General features: G+C 42.5%; 1 protein-coding gene across 1 annotated transcript in view; it reads left to right on the top strand.

The window, feature by feature from the left end:
• LOC126336632 (UDP-glucosyltransferase 2-like) overlaps positions 1–21,271 on the top strand; it is an 88,626-nt gene extending 67,355 nt beyond the window's left edge. The window contains exon 7 of the mRNA XM_050000524.1: positions 18,740–21,271. Coding sequence (XP_049856481.1) covers positions 18,740–19,010 — 271 coding nt within the window. The 3' untranslated portion in view covers positions 19,011–21,271. The remainder of the gene's footprint in view (positions 1–18,739) is intronic.
• Positions 21,272–21,750: the final 479 nt, after the last annotated feature.

Below are 21,750 nucleotides of genomic sequence, written 5' to 3'. Positions count from 1 at the left end.
AATACCTGAGAAGATTTTACCCACAACGCTGATTAAAGAGATTCCCCTGTAGTTGTTACAATCTTTTCTGTTTCCATGTTTAAAGATTGGTGCGATTACATTTAATGTCCATAATATATAACTAAAGTTTCTGGCTAAGGTGTGGCAAAGTTATTAACAGTTCACTAACTACGAACACTGGGTTTTCCTGAATCCGGTGGATGGCGACTAACTAAACGAGTAGATTGTGAAGGCTGGCTCTGCAGCGGATACAAAGACACCGTGTGGCTTTGGAGACACCGAATTATTAGTGCAGGCGTGCCTCCGCTTAAATCAGCAATTGACGAATTAATGTTCATTTGTGGACTGTTCATCTTTTTATGATAATTATATCTGAGTATTACACAGGCGTCAAATGGCGTTGGAAGCGCATTTCATGACGAACAGACACGCCATAGTGACCAATTGCCGGCCGCTGTGGCCGAACGGTTCTAAGCGCTTCAGTCTGGAACCGCGCTGCTGCTTCGGTCGCAGGTACGAATCCTGCCTCGGGCATGGATGTGTGTGATGTCCTTAGTTTGGTTAGGTTTAAGTAGTTCTAGGTCTAGGGCACTGATGACCTCGGATGTTAAGTCCCATAGTGCTTAGAGCCATTTGAACCACGGTGACCAATTTCACCTTCCTCACGAGGGCACGGTATTTACAGCGGAGCTCACTGGAATACGGGGAGGACTTGAATATTCTAATGGCTAAGATGAACACACAGTCTTCATTCTGGCACACTCGCGAGGAGCGTTGTCTTTCATATGGAATCATATCGTTAATAATGTCAACAGTTACCTGGTGTAGTAGGCTACGGACCGTACTGCAGAACTACAGTGTCGGAAACATAAAATCACTGTGCTGTGGATAAAGGGGCACAAAGGTATTAAGGCCAATGAAATTTTCGACGTCATGACTAAGAGCGCCACCCACAATGGGACAAAGTCGTACGAACATGTTCCTTACGCGGATCTCCTGCAAGAGATGTTATGACAGATCAGAATCTTGTGGAACAATGAGTGGCGTCTGGCGTACCAAAATAGGGAAACCATTAAGAACCTATACAGTGAAATGTCAGGGATAGCAATTTGCAGGTATACCGATAGCAAAAGTACCTCGTACACAAGATAAAAAAGGGTAGTGCATTGGTCGAGCAGTCATTTGTACTCAGTTGATTGACGTGAAACGGTGACCGTGATTACGGCCTCAATACTGGAGTTAATATACTTTGAATGCGGAATGATAATTGGAGCTAGAAGCGTGGGGCATTTCGTTTCCGAAATCGTTAGGAAATTCAATATTCCGAGATACACAGTGTCAAGAGTGTGCCGAGAATACCAAATTTCAGGCACTATCTCTCACCACGGACAACACAGTGGACGTTGGCCCTCGCTTAACGACCGAGAGCAGCGGCGTGACCGTTTTGTTGTCAGTGATAACAGACAAGCACCGCTGCGTTAAATGACCACATTGAAACGTCTCTGTGAAGTCGATCCATAAGACGCTTCTCGAATTCGGGACAAGTTATTCACTTTACTACCTGATTTTAGCTCAGTTCATGAACTCTTCCAGAAAGACTGATCACTCAAATAAGGGCTATTGAATATTATATGTGGTTTGGAAGGGAGTGAGACAGGGTTGTAGTCTCTCCCCAATGTTATTCAATCTGTATATTGAGAAAGCAGTAAAGGAAAGAAAAGAAAAATTCGGAGTAGGTATTAAAATCCATGGAGAAGAAATAAAAACTTTGAGGTTCGCCGATGACATATTAATTCTGTCAGAGACAGCAAAGGACTTGGAAGAGCAGTTGAACGGAATGGACAGCGTCTTGAAAGGAGGATATAAGATGAACATCAACAAAAGCTAAACGAGGATAATGGAATGTAGTCGAATTAAGTCGGGTGATGCTGAGGGAATTAGATTAGGAAATGAGAAACTTAAAGTACTAAAGGAGTTTTGGTATTTGGGGAGCAAAAAAACTGATGATGGTCGAAGTAGAGAGGATATAAAATGTAGACTGGCAATGGCAAGTAAAGCGTTTCTGAAGAAGAGAAATTTGTTAACTTCGAGTATAGATTTAAGTGTCAGCAAGTCGTTTCTGAAAGTATTTGTGTGGAGCGTAGCCATGTATGGAAGTGAAACATGGACAATAAATAGTTTGGACAAGAAGAGAATAGAAGCTTTTGAAATGTGGTGCTACAGAAGAATGCTGAAGATTAGATGGGTAGATCACGTAACTAATGAGGAGGTATTGAGTAGAATTGGGGAGAAGAGGAGTTTGTGGCACATCTTGACGAGAAGAAGAGACCTGTTGGTAGGACATGTTCTGAGGCATCAAGGGATCACAAATTTAGCACTGGAGGGCAGCTTGGAAGGTAAAAATCGTAGAGGGAGACCAAGAGATAAATACAATAAGCAGATTCAGAAGGTTGTAGGTTGCAGTACGTACTGGGAGATGAAGAAGCTTACACAGGATAGGATAGCATGAAGAGCTGCATCAAACCTCTCTCAGGACTGAAGACCACAACAACAACAACATGTGTGTTTTAATGTGGGGTTTCGGTTTTGTTTTGTGGGAAACGCTGAGTTGGTCATCGTCTGCTGGGAGCAGACGATGTTGCTTCTCGTTCGAAGGAGAGCACAGGATGACCTACATAGGTTTACTCATCTTAGTCGAAGGCTGTTTTTGTGTGTGAAGTTGGTGATGGAGGGCTACCCCTCTGGTAGCTTCCGCTGCACTGGGAGCTAGGTAATCTCCAAAGAGAAAGTGGTACTCGTCGGAAAACGTTTGGTGAGTACGGATCGTAGATCTTAGGGGGGGGTTTCAGGTGATAGGAAGCAGGTTGGGTTAGAACTTCGTTATGTTTAAGTGTTGAAATACTAAAAAACTTCAGCTTAACTGAAGCGTGTGAAGCGAGTTATCTTTCCGAATGTGCAATAATTATATTGCTTTAAATAGGCGATTTTTGGTGTTTGAGTTAAAAGTGTGGAAGTATCTTTGTTCATTTTGAATAACGATGAAGTAGAATTTCAAACGGTAAATCTGATTAGTAAAAGCTGGTTAGGACCACTTCAACCGTACGTGAGTTTAACACTGTGTCGAAACGAGTATGATTTTTAATCTTACATTTTGTGGAAGTTGCTTTTGCCTTTGTGTATCGATTTTGTTCCACGTGTTTGGTAATCAATGACCCTTCTTGTCCACCACGGCACCGAAATAGGCTTTATTTTAACAGTTTGCTTGTTTAATGAGCTATAATTTATGCAAGAATATCTGTTATTTCGTGCGCTTACTACAAAGCAGCACAACAGTTTGGTTCGGAATGCACCACTTGCTCTAGTTCGGCTGTTTGCAAGCAGCAGACGCAGTAGTTAGGTTGAATAAGTATCACACAACCTCGAGCATTGGTTAAACCTCTGTCGAGAATAGTGCGAATCTCACTGAGATATTTTTATCTTATGAATGCAAAGGAGATGATAGTATCGTTGTCCCCCACCCTCGTTTTCTGCGTTTCTTCTTGCTGTAGTTAAATTGTGCTCTGTTACATTCTCACGTAATTGTAACTTAAATATTTCTAGTCAAGCACCAGTTTTGTGTAGTTAGGATGTGCAACCAAATACTTAAATACAATAAATAATCTACGTGAAAGATAAATTCTGTGGTGTTGATCTTGCCCACTTACTCCGATTTCCGATCCTGAATTAATGAAGTTGCTTCATGCACGACATGGAGTGCTATTTATCTGGCTACTTAAAGAAATTTGTATACTTATAATTAAATTATTAAAGTAATTAAACTAATAATTTTCCGGCTCCGTTTCTTTTTAAACCGTTAGGAACGGCTTGGGCTGGTGGCGACCCTGAATTCCTGAATTTTTATCAGTATTTGTGTGAGAGAAGCAGCTAGAATATCGAGATAACGTATATGACTCTGTGAGAAACGTCGTAAAGATAGTAAGACGTTACAACATGTATCGATGTAGGACGTACAAGGAACATATCCGTCAGGAGAGTGCGAAGAAATTTGGCGTTAATGGGCTATGGCAGCACACGACTGACGCGAGTGTCTTTGGTAACAGCACGACATCGCCTGCAGCGCCTCTCCTGGGCTCGTGAGTGTATCCGGTAAACCCCAGACGACTGGAAAACGGTGGCCTGGTCGGATGAGTACCGGTTCCACTTCGTATCAGCTGATGGTAGGGTTTGAAGATGGTGCAGAAGCCATAGAACCAGACTGTCAAGACGGCAATGTGGAAACTGGTAGTGGCTCCGTAATGGTTCGAGCTGCGTTTGCATGGAATGGACAGGATCCTCTGGTCCAACAGAACCAATCCTTTACTTCAAACTGTTATGTTTGACAACTTGGAGACCATTTACAGCCATTCATGGGTTTCATATTCCCAAACAACGATGGAATTTTTAGGGATGACAAAACGCAATCTCATGGGGTCACAGTTGTTCGTGATTGGTTTGAAGAACATTCTAGACAACTCGAGTGAACGGTTTAGCCACCCAGAGGGCCTGACATGAATCCCATCGCACATTTATGGTACATAATCGAGAGGTCAGTTCGTGCACAAACTTCTGCACCGGCAACACTTTCGCAATTACTGACTGCTATAGAGGCAGGAAGGCTCAATATTTCTGTAGGGGACTTCCAACGACTTTTTTGCTGCACTACGCCGGGCAAAAGGAGGTTCAAATGGTTCAAATGGCTCTGAGCACTGTGGGACTTAACATCTGAGGTCAGCAGTCCCCTAGACTTAGAACTATTTAAACATAACTAACCTAAGGATATTACACGCATCCATGCCCGAGGCAGGATTCGAACCTGCGACCGTAGCAGCAGTACGGTTACAGAATGAAGTGCCCAGAACCGCTCGGCCACAACGGCGGGCGCAAAAGGATGTCCGACGCGATATTAAAAGATATCCTACGACTTCTGTCGCCTCAGTATACTACCAAGTAGCGTTGCACGACCGTGGGACTACTTTGATATTAACCACAGAAAGTTCCTCGTTATCATGTTTCGCATCTGCTTTAACCGCGAGCGGTTCCGATTGCCCCTCTATCAGTTACAACTCACTGACGCAACCCTATGTCATTGTGGCGTAAGATTGTATACCGACCACATCGTTCTCGGCTGACATCGAATTGGCGCAGTTCTTGATGCTTTGCGGATACCAGTTTCCACCAGCGCGTGATGTTTCACTGTATAGACATATACACTCCTGGAAATGGAAAAAAGAACACATTGACACCGGTGTGTCAGACCCACCATACTTGCTCCGGACACTGCGAGACGGCTGTACAAGCAATGATCACACGCACGGCACAGCGGACACACCAGGAACCCCGGTGTTGGCCGTCGAATGGCGCTAGCTGTGCATCATTTGTGCACCGCCGCCGTCAGTGTCAGCCAGTTTGCCGTGGCATACGGAGCTCCATCGCAGTCTTTAACACTGGTAGCATGCCGCGACAGCGTGGACGTGAACCGTATGTGCAGTTGACGGACTTTGAGCGAGGGCGTATAGTGGGCATGCGGGAGGCCGGGTGGACGTACCGCCGAATTGCTCAACACGTGGGGCGTGAGGTCTCCACAGTACATCGATGTTGCCGCCAGTGGTCGGCGGAAGGTGCACGTGCTCGTCGACCTGGGACCGGACCGCAGCGACGCACGGATGCACGCCAAGACCGTAGGATCCTACGCAGTGCCGTAGGGGACCGCACCGCCACTTCCCAGCAAATTAGGGACACTGTTGCTCCTGGGGTATCAGTGACGACCATTCGCAACCGTCTCCATGAAGCTGGGCTACGGTCCCGCACACCGTTAGGCCGTCTTCCGCTCACGCCCCAACATCGTGCAGCCCGCCTGCAGTGGTGTCGCGACAGGCGTGAATGGAGGGACGAATGGAGACGTGTCATCTTCAGCGATGAGAGTCGCTTCTGCCTTGGTGCCAATGATGGTCGTGTTTGGCGCCGTGCAGGTGAGCGCCACAATCAGGACTGCATAAGACCGAGGCACACAGGGACAACACCCGGCATCATGGTGTGGGGAGCGATCTCCTACACTGACCGTACACCTCTGGTGATCGTCGAGAGGACACTGAATAGTGCACGGTACATCCAAACCGTCATCGAACCCATCGTTCTACCATTCCTAGACCGGCAAGGGAACTTGCTGTTCCAACAGGACAATGCACGTCCGCATGTATCCCGTGCCACCCAACGTGGTCTAGAAGGTGTAAGTCAACTACCCTGGCGAGCAAGATCTCCGGATCTGTCCCCCATTGAGCATGTTTGGGACTGGATGAAGCGTCGTCTCACGCGGTCTGCACGTCCAGCACGAACGCTGGTCCAACTGAGGCGCCAGGTGGAAATGGCATGGCAAGCCGTTCCACAGGACTACATCCAGCATCTCTACGATCGTCTCCATGGGAGAATAGCAGCGTGCAATGCTGCGAAAGGTGGATATACACTGTACTAGTGCCGACATTGTGCATGCTCTGTTGCCTGTGTCTATGTGCCTGTGGTTCTGTCAGTGTGATCATGTGATGTATCTGACCCCAGGAATGTGTCAATAAAGTGTCCCCTTCCTGGGAAAATGAATTCACGGTGTTCTTATTTCAATTTCCAGGAGTGTAGTATTCATTATAATGGTTTTCAGGTGAATGAGCCACCATTTACCAGTTAAGTGTACAACCAATGTAAATATTCCATGCGTATCTTGGGTGTATGCATGTGTGTGATGTTGTTGTTGTTATTTCATACTATCTCTGGCAATCAGCGCTACATTCAACCTGCTCTTCAGTCAAGGGACAAGTAAAAACTAACCGAGAAGAGAATAAACGCTAAGATAACGGGGAGATATTTATAACGAATAAAAAATTTTTAAAGGTGAAGTATGAATGATTTTATATGTAAGAGGCATGACTTCCGTCGGTTTTAGTTAAAATCAGTAATAATAAAAGGAAAAACTAAAGAGTAGAAGAACACATTTTAAAAACATGATGTAGAAGACTGACGTTAAAAAGAAACAGTTCAATAACACTATAACTGGTGAGACCTGTCGTGAGATAGGGAGGATGTCGTTAAAGGAGCTTAATTTGGTTATTGAGGAGGTTAGAAGGGCGATGGTAGAAAGATGGTGGACAAATGCGTAGTGTCGAAGAGGCTGTTGGTAGACGAAGAAGGGATTGAACAGGGGTCTCAGCGAGGCTGTACTTTAAAGAGTAAAAGGTGGTAGGGAACGAGGGGGGAGAAGAACAAAATGGGTAGGGAAATATGGGAGGGAGAGAGAAAGGAAGCCCTGATGAGGCGGGCTTGGCGGCTTGAAGATAATAGGATGGATAAATGTCACCACATAGTTCATGGTCTGGGCTGGAGAGATGGATATGTCTGCAGAGCCTCCATTGGGTTATTGGAGCGAAGGTTTGCAGATGGTGTAGATTGTTTAGACGTATTGAATGTGAGTGAGAGAGGTGGGACATAAATTAGACGGTGAAGGACACTCGTGAGGCAAAGTAAACAGATGCGGGAAGTTAGGCAGAGTGCATGACGTTTAAGGATCTGGAGGCACATACAGAACCAAGGTAGGTATGGAGTACAATGGAAGGGTGCAGTCCTCAAGTTCGGCATGCTTATAGTTTTAGTGGTTTTAGTCTGTTGTGGGTTTTCTGTTGGATGAATAGTAGGTGAGGTTTCCATGTCAGCCGCCGGTCGATAACTAGTGCAAGGTATTTTAGTTTATTAATTAACTGGATAGGACAGTCACAAATGGGAAGTTACGTCATAGAAGGTGGGAGGTGTAGGTGGTTTGTCTTACACGTATTGCCTGTTTTTTGGAAGGGATGACCTTGAGGAGGCATTGGTTGCACCAGAAGGCAATCTGAGGTGAACGTGGAGCGATTTTTGGGATTTATGGAGTGTAGGATAGAGGGCAAAGTTAGTGGTGTTTTCAGCCTACTGTAAGAGGTAGTCTGGTGGAGGAGATTTGGACACATCAAAAGTGTATAAGAAATAAAGAAGAGAGAATGGAGGCCGCAGGTAGAATATGACTGGATACACCTTTCAATCTGTAACGTATCATGTCCTGGAGGTGGGATGTGGGGATCATCTCCGCAGGACACACATAAATAATAATAATAAAACTATGTGCAAACTACCCTTTAGTTCATACTTTGTTACATAAAGAAAATTAAAGATTTCTATAGATTCAAATTAGAGCTAAAACAGTTTATAGTAACACATGTTGTTGTTGTGCTCTTCAGTCCGAAGACTGGTTTGTTGCGCTTCTCCATGATACTCTATGCTGTGCAAGAATCTTCATCCCCGAATAACGACTGCAACCTACACCCTTCTGAATATGCTTACTGTATTCATCTCTTGTAATGATTTTTGCCCCCCACACTCCCCTCCAACACTAAGCTGGTGATCCCTTTGAGTCTTGGAATGTGTCCTATCAACCTATCCCTTCTATTAGTCAAGTTAGGCTACAAATTTCTTTCCTTCCCAAATCCCCAATTCTATGCTGTACCTCCTCATTAGTGTTTTTAGCGCCTTTTATTGCACTGGGCCATAACTATGGCAGATGAATAGAAATATTTTGTGCACAGTACGTTATGTGCTTACTCAATGTCGTTTGACCATCATTATGTAGCCCCACACTGGACTGGCCTCGCTGAGTGGTGCCCTGCCTGTGTATGGCTGTGTACTATATGTACCGGAGGACACAGAACTGGTAACGCAGTACTTCCATGTCTATTGACTAGTCTGACTGAAATTTCATGGTGTGTGCATTATGGCTATTGAGGGTGTCCAACTTAGCTGGAAATTTTCTGCTGCAGACTGCAACACAGCGTGGCCAGAGCTCCTACTCAACCAGTTGTTACCATTTTCACGCTATGGGAAAGGTATAATTATTGGCCAGCGATCTTTATGAACTGACACGTCAGGCTTTTAAGGTTTGCAAGAGATTCATCAAAATAACATCCGGAGCCTGTTTTCTCCAACGTAACAATGAATACAAGAGTGTGTTAGTGGCCGTGAGAGCCACTTATCTTACTGATATTAACGATGGATATCAGTTCCAGGCAGATGCAACTGCCATCTGGTTGTAGCGAAGTGACTGCAACACGAGTGCTGACGGGATGAATTCAGGACTACATTGCGAAAAGGTCACTGGATTGTTGGACTGGCTCTGACCATTAGACGTTTGACGACAGATAAAATCTGGAAAGAGATTACAGGCAGAGGGTCACCGCGAATGGTCGTGAATAGATTGCTGGAAGCTGGGTTGAGGTCTCGAGTTGTCAAGCGACATTTACCGCTGACACTATGAGACCATAGACAACAGAGACTTGCGTGATGTAGAGCAAGGGTCACCTGCTGCACTGAATGGCATTCTGTGACTTTAAACGAAGAGTGTTGTTTCTGTTTGTGGCATTTAAATCGACGCAACCGTGTGATCTGGTGCAAGGTCGGATGAAGTAGCGATTCTCGAGGCCCGTACCTCTCCATCTCCTGGAATTATGTCCGTAGCTGCCTCTAGATCACAGGACATCGAGTTAGAGGTTTTCTTCGCTGGGGAACTGGGTAGTTGTGTTGCTCCAATCTCTTCATGTCATCTTCATCGACAGTAAAATGGCTTCACATAGAAAGACTTGCACCAGGCGGCCAGACAATCCCATATTGGGGTTTCCCAGCCAATAACGTCATGCGATTACTTCATTTCCTAAAATCATGGTGTGGGGAGCTGTTGGATATGATGATTACAATTCAAGGGACGCAAAATGTCCATTAGTAACTGCGGTCACACCCATCATAACCATTACACAAAATGTCCTATTACCGTAGGATAATTTAAGACTCCACACCCACACTGCAGCTCACACCAAAAATGCCACGAGGAATGTACAAATCCTAGACTGGCCTGTCTGATCCCCTGATTTGTCACCCATAGAGAATGTTTGGGATACACCAAACTCAACGCAACAGTCTTCATGGAATGACAACATATTTTATGCGCAAGGCAAAGAATTCCTTACGACGAAATTCGGAAGTTGTATGTTTGCGTACCACAACGAACACAAGAGTGTATTCATTGTCGTTAGTGATAATACTTCATACTAACATTGATAACGGACATCACTAGAAGAGTAACAGTTTAATCAGTCAATAGCCGTTATCTGATGAACATCCCCAGAAAGCTTGATAGGTATGGGACAGAGCGTACAACTGTGTGTGAGCGACAGGTTCAGCAGTGTTCAGCAGTTAGTCTGCAAATTAAATTTGCTTTCAGGAGCTATCGTTATCCTGTTACCCGTGGTCACTAATTTGTGTTCAGGTGAGACAATTTTGATTTTATGATTTCGATTTTTCAGAATAAAATTCAGAAGTCAGTTACACGGATATCTTTATTTCGCTTTACCAGTTTCAACAGATCAGGCAGTTATCTTCATAAGGATATTATGAATCTTTACACCTTGGCCACACATCTATGTAAATTATAAGAATTGTATTACAAAAAAGTACCTAGTATTGACTTAACAGAAGTCAAAATGTTCTTCACAGAAGAGTAATGCTACGAAATGTCCAAAAATGTACATATTATGCTAAATAAATACTAAGTAAGTTTTTGTAATACACTTTTTGTATTATATATAAAAGTATGTCCAAGGTCTAATGCTCTATAATATCTCTAACTCGGTAGGCTTCTGAGGGTGCAAATTAATCTGTTGAAAGCAATTAAGCGAAATAAAAAATACCTGGGTAGAAATAAGATTAATGCTGACAACAGAATTTTTTCCGAAATATTGGGTTTAACGTCCCGTTGACATCGAAGTCATTAGTCATGGAACAGAGGGTAAGATGGTGCCAAGGATAGGGAAGGAAATCGGCCGTGCCCTTTCACAGGAACCATTCCGGCGTTTGCCTGGAGTGAGTTAAGGGAATCGATCTGGATGACTGGACCCAGATTTGAACCGTCTTCCTTCCGAATACCAGTGTGCTAACCACTGGGCCATCTCGGTCGGTCTCTAATAAGGTACGTCTCCTAATGTTTCATTCTGAATTTATATGTTTTACGTAAATAAGCATGTAATTTTGCTTTCGATAGGCGTATGTGTCACCTTAATTGGTGAAAGAACCGCACGTATCTGATTTGTCTGCATCTTTTGCATTATTTAAGCACGCATTTGTTGAGAGAACGGCACAAGATTCAGAGCAGCAGTGCTGGCCGCGACCAGTGAGGACTGTAAAAGCCGTTTTGCATCTTTGTGGTCGCACTATTCTGAAACAGAGTCCCTCAGTACTGTGTCACTTGTTTGGATCCTGACATACACGATCGGAAAGGCAAATCCACTTTGACAAAGTTCCTATTGCTGCAATTACGTCGTCGTTCTCTCCTCCTCCTAAAGACTAAGGCGAACACTGTCGCGGCGAATACTGCGTAAATGATTGCGTCCTCCAAATCTAAATTGCTGTGAAATGTAAACATAGATAACCGTTTGCTTGTACTAGGATGACGTAAAACGAACACTTTAGTCCATAATTCTGCATAACGTGATTTCATTATACACTACTGGCTATTAAAATTGCTACACTACGAAGGTGACGTGCTACAGACGCGAAATTTAACCGACAGGAAGACGATGCTGTGATATGCAAATGATTGGCTTTCCAGGGCATTCCCACAAGATTGGCGCCGGTGGCGACACTTACAACGTGCTGACATGAAGAAAGTTTCCAACCGATTTCTCATACACAAACAGCATTTGACCGGCGTTGCCTCGTGAAACGTTGTTGTGACGCCTCGTGTAAGGAGGAGAAATGCGTACCATCACGTTTCCTACTTTGATAAAGGTCGGATTGTAGCATAACGCGATTGCGGTTTATCGTATCGCGACATTGCTGCTCGCGTTGGTCGAGATCCAATGACTGTTAGCAGAATATGGAATCGGTGGGTTCAGGAGGGTAATACGGAACGCCGTGCTGGATCCCAACGGCCTCGTATCACTAGCAGTAGAGATGACAGGCATCTCATCCGCATGGCTGTAACGGATCGTGCAGCCACGTCTCGATCCCTGAGACAACAGATGGGGACTTTTGCAAGACAACAACCATCTGCACGAACAGTTCGACGACGTTTGCAGCAGCGTGGACTATCAGCTCGGAGACCATGGCAGCGGTTACCCTTGACGCTGCATCACAGACAGGAGCGCCTGCGATGGTGTACTCAACGACGAACCAGGGTGCACGAATGCAAGACGTCATTTTCTCGGATGAATCGAGGTTCTGTTTACAGCATCATGATGGTCGCATCCGTGTTTGGTGACATCTCGGTGAACGCACATTGGAAGCGTGTATTCGTCATCGCCATACTGGCGTATCAATCGGCGTGATGGTATGGGGTGCCATTGGTTACACGTCTCGGTCACCTCATGTTCGCTTTGATGGCACTTTGGATAGTGGACGTTACATTTCAGATGTGTTAGGACCCGTAGCTCTACCCTTCATTCGATCCCTGCGGAACCCTACATTTCAGCATGATAATGCACGACCGCATATTGCCGGTCCTGTACAGGCCTTACTGGATACAGAAAATGTTCGACTGCTGCCCTGGCCAGCACATTCTCCAGATCTCTCACCAATTGAAAATGTCTGGTCAATGGTGGCGGAGCAACTGCCTCGTCACAATACGCCAGTCACTACTCTTGATAAACTATGGTATCGTGTTGAAGCTGCATGGGCAGCTGTACCTGTACACGCCATCCAAGCTCTGTCTGACTCAATGCCCAGGCGTATCAAAGCCGTTATTACGGCCAGAGGTACTGATTTCTCAGGATCTATGCAACCAAAAATGGTTGAAATGGCTCTGACCACTATGGGACTCAACTGCTGTGGTCATCAGTCCCCTAGAACTTAGAACTACTTAAACCCAACTAACCTAAGGACATCACACACATCCATGCCCAAGGCAGGATTCAAACCTGCGACCGTAGCAGTGGCACGGTTCCGGACTGCGCGAGACCACCGCGGCCGGCATCCATGCACCCAAATTGCGTGAAAATGTAATCACATATCATTTCTAGTATATATATATATATATATATTTGTCCAGTGAATACCCGTTTATCATCTGCATTTCTTCTTGGTGTAGCAATTTTAATGGCCAGTTGTGTAGCTGCACAAGTTAACAATAACTGCTTAATAAATACAAAACTTGATCTAAGTTTAAATACGAGTAAATAGCAGCTTTACAGAAATATCAAATTCTACACTCAACGAAGTAACCGACATAAACAAGCTTGTACCATTGTGCTCAGAGCCATTTTTTTTAAACCTAAGAAGGCAGACGCATTCATGTTACTGACGATGAATGGATTTCTTTTCCTTGATTGATATATGGTGTCCTTAACATTTTCTGAAGCAGCGCATTTGGCAAATGAAGAATAAACGTTGTGCCCAGTTATTGTGTAGGTTAGCAACCAGTGATGAGACTTACCTCCTGTGCAGGACGAGCTTCTGCAGGAATACATTTATTACTTGAACTTATGTATTCATTCCCTCCATTTTGCAGATTTTTTCCTCATTCCTCGCACAGTACTTTCCCCTTTAATATGTCATTTCCTTCCACTCATACTGTTATAAACATCTGCTGCCTCCGTCATTTTATCCAACACTAAGGAGCAAGCACGCGGAACGCAGTCTTTCATATGTTAACAGCAGTGCCCGCTAAACCCCGTACCATCTATTGATTGCATTTGATACTACATTTTCATTCATGGCAGTTTGAACCTTTGCTACATTATGGGGCTTGGAATGTAGACTACATTTCACCCAAGACCTCAAAATTCCCTGTTATGGCACTTAGTCTTTTTTTATTTCAAGTGTTCAGTTGTGTTAAATTAGATTGCGTTCTGCATTACAAATACTGTGGCGTCTACGGACTTGTAGAAAAAACAGAAAGTGGAGACGCAACTAGATTGAGTGCCTAATTTTTAGTGTCTTTTTAAAGTCACTCAAAGGGCTTAATTTGCGATCGCATTATTACGAACTGAAAAAAAAACCACTCGCTGGAAGGTCATTACAGCAACGCCCACAAAGATGGCATGGTGACCTCGTCTTCTGACGGACGAGAGTACATGGTGGCTGAACTGAAGACGGCCATTAGGACATTAGTAACAAAATCTATAATGATGGACGTCACCAAATATTTGAATTTATTATCTTAATGTAGGTGGCGAATTATTTGGTAATGGAATTGGCGGCCACCATTGAAATCATCAAAAAAAACTTAATCCTACAGAAAAATTACCTTCAAGTTCATGATATCGAATATTTCGAGGAATCCAAGCCTGTCGTTTGTGGACTAAACATGTCTGGCTACGTTTCAGTAACTGAAGCATTTCATCATGAGTTCTTCAAAGAGATTGGAAACCTTTGGATGACTGAAGACTGATTTCGCTTTATTTGTCGGACCATTCTCGCCCTTGGCTGCTGATGTTCCTAATTATTTCTAACTTGAGTTGATAGGAATTTACAAAACTTTTATAAAATGCTACGCCAAGAGTAATAACGTTCACTGCACAGGTAAACCATTAAAGTTCAACGAATGTTTCGTTGATGTAGGTGTGCGAATTTCTTTTTCTGCTATGAAATTGACTTTGTTCCACCAACATTCAGGTTTATCAAATTGTAATCTGCATAACTCCATGTATTTGTCTCTATCACGAACCATGATTATAGATAAAAAAGTACTTCGTCTTCAGGCCACTTGTAGCCTACCGGGAGCATCCGACCGCCGTGTCATCCACAGTGGTGTATGCGGTTAGGAGGGGCGTGGTGTCAGCACACCGATCTTCCGGTCGTTATGATGGTATTCTTCACCGAAGTCGCTACTATTCGGTCGAGTAGTTCCTCAATTAGCATCACGAAAAATGGCAACAGCGCATGGCGGCCTGGATGGCCACCCATCCAAGTGCCGATCACTCGCGACAGCGCTTAACTTCGGTGATATCACGGGAACCGGTGTGTCCACTGCGGCAAGGCCGTTGCCGTGATTGTAGGTATATTACATATTCAAAACTCGAAATTATAAATATCGCAGCCTAATGTTAAGTGCCTGTACATAAAACTTTCTGTATGTATGTTCACTGTATGAACACTAATGTTTCTTATGAATGGTGGGCTCCATGTGGTTCCCAAGTCGTGCAGCGACCGTAAACTATAAAATTAACAAATACGCAGCAACCAGTCGCCAAATAATGTTTTATTTATTCACTTTTGGAAATCGATTTCAACTGATTAACATAAATTTTAACTAATGTTTCTCTTCATAGCTGTCGTTCAGCAAGCGGTGTCAAATCTTTCCACGAAAATAAAAATCAGTTGTCAGCAACAGCAAAGGACTGATATTTATTTTCATAAAAAGGCTTTCTAACGGGCTTATTTACTTAAGTAATAATGTTAATGCTTTAGTAGAAAATTAAAAAGTTGAAAATACGCACTAGTCATAAAATCCTGTTGTATAAAAGTATACTAAAATATTGTTCCCTTAGAAGTAGTCGCACTGTGTTGCAAACACGTTTTCCTAAGTTTTCCGCTTGTGCACCCTTCTGCATATAGCCGCCTCAAACATACACCTGCTCTGAGCAACATAGCGGTGGGGGAAACCGGAGCGCTGAGCAGACTCAGCTGTACTCGGGGAATGCGAGCGCGCTCCGGTTGAGGAAATTGTAGTCAGACCTGCTGTAGAGTTTCACATGCTTCGGCTATCAAAAGGAATTTCGCGAAGCCTTCAATAACTCCTGTAGAAAATTTGGGCATTTGTTGGAGCTGTAAGTGGCACAAAAGTAATTTCCAAAGGTTCCTAACAGCTTTGCAAATGAAGCCCTGCTCACCTTGATCGTCTGCAACAGTAACGTACGTTAATGCTTTTGTTTCAACCTTGCGTCAGCGTACCAGTACTGGCGCCTAAAGGCAAGTTATGACACTAATACTGCTGACAACGCAACTCTGCAGTGCACAGTCTGAACACCATTCTTATGTAGTTGGGAACTCATGCAGTAAATAGTTTTCCGTTTACACTGGCTCAAGCAGGAAAAGCTTAATTGAAACCACCCTTTACCTTTTGCACATGAGACGAGTTTTATAAATGGTCTGACTGAAGACAAAGTAACAGAAGGAATTGTTAACTATCTTTTTCAGAAAATTCCTGAATGGTTTTCTGCAACTACTATCCACTAATTTCCCCAAAACCATAGTATATTCAGTTCTGTACAGTAGACAGAATCACTCTAAAAATTAATATAGCATATGAATGGAAGTAAGGAGATGAGAATTCTCGATATTTATAAGGGTACATGTTCATGATAATGAAGCGTGAATCAGATTGAAGTAGACAGCAAACCTCTCTTTAAAATTTGTAGAATTCAAAAGAGTCTTTGGGTATAACATTTTTCTTATTTTATGATCATTATCAAACATGTCTGTCTTCTTACATAAATAAACAAAACATAAAACTTTGGATAGTGGAAACACGTAAAAACATATCAAAACTATGATAAACACAAATAACCTTTGGTGCAGGATACCATCAACCTGTAATATATCTAAGTATAAAACTACATACACACACCGCAGGGTACCATATGGTATGTGGTGGAGGATACTTTGTACCAATATTATCCTTTTTCTTTCCTGTTCCACCCACAAACAGACAGAGGAAAAAACGATTGTCTATATGCCTCTGTAAAAGCCATAACTTTTCTTATCTTATCTTCTTGATCCTTAGGCGAAACGTACGTTGGTGGCAGTAAAACCGTTCCACAGTCAGATCAAATGCCGGTTCTCTAAATTTTGGCAGTAGTGTCTGTCAAAGGCAGATTTGCCTTCCCTCCAAGGATTCCCACCTGAGTTCCTGAAGAATCTCTCAACAGGCTCAGTAGACTGGCAGTGACCCTATACAACAGGTCATATGCATTTATCGTAGTTTTATTATCCTATATCATACCGTTAAATTGTTCAACTCATGTGTGGGACTTATAATTTTCTAACCAACCACATAACATTTAACATGGCACTTTGTCCTTCAAAGATCGCTGAAGGCTAAATTATAATGTTTCCTATGAAGGTCATTTGTGTTTTGAGCTTATGACTGAGCTACATGGGACGATGGCTGAGGTGCAGTACTCGCTCCAGGTCGAACAGCACACAGAAATTGTTTCTTGATGAGGTCATGGTCGGTTCCGTGACCAACCTAGCACTATGTGGTTCACATTTTCAAATTACTGCAACATCAACAAGATGTTGAAGTCTAATATTCCATCCTCCCTTCGTTTTTAGCATAACATCCCTTGTCTAAATTCTAATCATGCATCCCTTCTTCGCTTCCTCAAGTTTATGTGGCGACAAAATACGAGGGTAATCCTAAAAGTAAGGTCTCCTTTTTTTAATATATATATATATAAAAGTACATAGACCTGTTTCGTTCTACAGTGGTTTACATCAGTTTACATCTTGTACATTTAGCTAGTTTTCAACATAATCACAATTTCTGTCAATGCATTTTGTAGACGCTGTGGCAGTTTTTGTATGCCCATGTAATACCAGCTCGCCGCCATGCGGTTCAGAAAGTTATGAACCCCTTCTTTCACCTCGCCGTCGGGGCTGAATTGCTCGGACCACAATTAACGCTGACAGGTACTGTGAGACTCTGAAAACACTCAAACGGGCAATTCAGAATCGGAGAAGAGGAATGTTGAGTAAGGGCCTACACATTCTCCATGACAACGCTCGCCCACACATCGCACGGCAAACTATTGCTCTCCTGCAACAGTTTCAGTGGCACATAATCCCCCACCCACCCTATAGTCCTGACTTGGCACTCAGTGACCACCTGTTCCCTAGGTTAAAAGAACATTTGGCCGGAAAGTGATGCAGCTCCGACCACGAGGTGAAAGAACAGGTTCATAACTTTCTGAACAGCATGAGAGAGAAATGCTCGCTTAATTTCAAGACCTGTTCTTTTCTATTAAAATCATCTTCATGTTTATAAATTTCAATAGCCTCCCTATACAGAAATTTATAAACATGAAGATAATTTTAATAGAAAAGAAGAGGCCTCGAAATTAAACGCGATATGGACAGTGGCGTTACAGAATCGATAAGTGATTTTTATTTATGACGGACTATTATCGATAGTTATATTTTATCTTTGACTAGTTTTGTCTCTGCTACTATGTGCAAGCTAGACCACGCCCACTTTCCACGGTATTTAGGCCGCTCTCCGACGCCCGACTCGTCAGTCGGCAGGACTCAGCAGGACCAGTCATACCTCTGAAGATGTCCAATGTAGTATTGGACGAAACGTTAGGAATAGAAGAATTCCATGGACCACGGCCATATAACCCGGAAGAATTATCAACAACAGTACCATCCGGTCGTGAAAGCCTTCATTGTATGATTGTAGAAATAAACAAGTCTATGTACGTATAAAAAAAGTAGGAGATCTTACTTTTGGTATTACCATCGTATTTACCATCCACATCCCACAAAATGGTCCTTATCACTTACAGTCATAGCTATTTACTCTGAAAAATAAGTTTAATAATTCCTTGCAGGCCAAGTTGATCAGTTTCAAACAATTCTTGAACATTCAGAGCTAAGAGGTACTGTAGGAAGAGAGAAATGCTGATAATATTGTTTTGATCGGCAGGTATAGAGAGAACATGAGGAGGCTGTCGTCGATATTCCGCGAGCACAAGGCGGACTCTTTGGAGCGCGCCGTGTGGTGGGTGGAGTACGTGATACGTCACAAGGGGGCCCCGCACATGCGCAGTGCTGCCCTCGACCTGCACTGGTGGCAGCTGCTCCTGCTCGACGTCACCGCCTTCGTCCTGGTGGCAGCGGCTGCGGTTCCTGCTGCCATGTTTTGTCTCGCGCGACGGCTGTTCATCTTAGCAAGGCCGAAAGAGAAGAAACATTAACGCTCCATTTGGGGGAAGACCTTGTGGAGACCAAACTTTCCACGTTCAGCTGCCTGTAGGAACTGGGAAGTACGGTTATAACAATATCGTTTGTTTTGTTATATCTGTGCTCGCTTTTGAAGTAATTTCTCAGTATGAAGAATCGCGCTCTAATTTGGTAGGCCCTCTGATTGGCAGCTGGCCTGCACCAGAGTTCGTCTGTCTTATGGAACAAGTGACATTGTGATAACATATTGTTGTGACGCAATCTGGTGATAGCTACCTCATATTGTGTGACACACATGAGTGAACACTCCATTAATAAGTTGACGATTCATCGAGAAAAATTTCCAACAGTTATTGTGATAACTATATATGAAGCTAATATTTCCTATAGTTGTGATGTAGTACCAATGTAAAGCAAGTCCTTCATTAATAGCGTCGTAGAGGTTGTGAATAACTCATACTCAGTGTAACATCTGACACTTTCTGGTTCTATGACATCAGAGTTACAATATCCCGTAACAATGGGGCGTTATTGTGGGAAGAAGGTGAAAAACAAATGAAAATTATACTAAAAGCGTTGTTTATGACGCAATTAAAACAGAACTCTCAGTTAAGGAATGGAAATAAACAGTATATTTTACAATAGAGATATCACTGGATTTTACTTAAGGAGGGTAGGACGTCAAACGAGACGATTTGGAGCAGGAGAGGCACCACAGGACATTTCAATTTCCACTGACTATACTTTTACAAATAAATTTATAAAACTTTGTCAGCATGACCAGGAAGGATTCAGAATTCACACTCTTAGCAGTGGAAGTTGTAAAACATAACGAAACAATTTTTTATACATGTGAAATTTCATTTTTTTTCGCTTACTAATGACAGCATTTGTTGCTATAGGTACACTTTTCTTTATAAATAAGGGAGATTCTTCGATAAATTTTGCACAGCATACAAACCATACTTAAAGGTGTATAAAACTCTAGAAGTTTCCAAATCTATTAAAAACTGTGGTAAAAATTGAGGTAATTAACTACAAAATTAGTTTTTTTCTAAACATGAAGATTAAAATACAACAGCTCATTCGTTTTTTCATAAATTAAATAAATTCTAGAGTTTCATGCAACTGTAAGTATGGTATGTACGATGTTCAAAATTCATCGAAGAATCTCTGTAACTTGAAAAGTGTACCTATAACAACAAATGCAGCTATTAGTAAGTGAAAAAATGATGAATTTTAACACGCAAAAAAAATATTTTGTTATGTTTTCGAACTTCCACTGCAATGAGTGTGAATCCTGAATCCTTCCTGGTAATGTTGACAAAGTTTTATGAATTTATTTGTAAAAGTATAGACACTGGAAATTAAAATGTCCTGTGGTGCTTCTCCTGCTCCAAGTCGGCCCGTTTGACGTCCTACCCCCCTTAATCAGTTTGAGGAAACTACGGAAAATGGTGCAGTTTTTACTTTATTATAAATACTCGTGTTAACCTGTAAATACTGTATTTAGTTTCCATTTCTCTGGTATACGAGGCTAGTACCTGAAGCCACTGCACTCTCTTGAGCGATATCAACCAATTGACCTCATGATACTCTGACAGATTTCTACCATAAAAGAGCTGTCATACGTTGCAATAATAATGAATTCAATTTCCAATATCACAAGGGCTGAACGCCAAAGTGTTTTCTTAAACAAGAACATGGCTGGTATCCTGATGCTTCCTTATTCGATTTGATGATGTGCTTTGTCTGTGATGTTTCTGTTGTCGACACGACGTTTAATTGTTTCCCTATTTTGTTTTATACAGTTTGTATGTCCACTTTATATTTACAGCAATCCATCACAACAGGGTAATGCTTGATGCTCGACATCTGATAGTAACAAAATAAAGAAGTAGAAGAAGAAGAAGAGAAAAGGAATAACGAGGTGATACAGAAGTTTAAACATAGAACAGACCAAGAAATAAGATCAATTTGATAATTAAATCCAATATTTCGCCCACTAAAGAGCTTTATTCTTTTCTACAGTTTTTATTCCCTCTTCTATGGGGTCCAATTTCTCAGGATTTGTTAAATTTTTATTTTATTATCAAACTTTGTTCCTAGATGCACTTCCTGACTCCACAGTCCTTAAGGCGACCAAATAGATGGAATCGTGTCAGACGTCTGTGAAACGCGTAAATTTTGTTCTTTGTATTGATGTGATGTAATTATATTTTGCCTTAGACAAGGACACAAGCTGAAATAACGGATTAAAATATTTGTTACAATATTTTTACTGTTTTTTTGGCTAACTTGGAATTTGAGGAGCAATCCAACATAGGAAACCACTTAGAAAACACATTCAGGATGGGCGATGCAGCAGCGCACGGTCGTTAATCAACCACATAGATTAAATCTGCGCCTGGCTCGCCTTCCTGGGTCGCAAGGTAGTGGGCTGTACATTGTGCTATATGAGTAAGTCTAAAATAGCTTTGCACTAGTAGATATAAATAAATTAACGACTGTGGATTTTTCTATTGGCTAGAAAGTTTTATGTGTATTGGGATTCACCATATCCACAAAGTATATTCTAAGTCATCAAGTGTTCTATACCTCTATCTGCTGAATATTTTCTGGACACTGTTGGAAGGTACTTGTAATAAATAAATAAATAAATAATGTACTGGGAGGTATTACAAGCAATATTCACTACTGGCCATTAAAATTGCTACACTAAGAAGAAATGCAGATGATAAACGGATATTCATT

Source organism: Schistocerca gregaria, chromosome 2 (assembly GCF_023897955.1).
Source record: "Schistocerca gregaria isolate iqSchGreg1 chromosome 2, iqSchGreg1.2, whole genome shotgun sequence".
In the NCBI taxonomy this organism is placed as follows: Eukaryota; Metazoa; Arthropoda; class Insecta; order Orthoptera; family Acrididae; genus Schistocerca; species Schistocerca gregaria.
The sequence above is the reverse complement of the archived record's forward strand: the minus strand, read 5'-3'. Positions and strand labels throughout refer to the sequence as shown.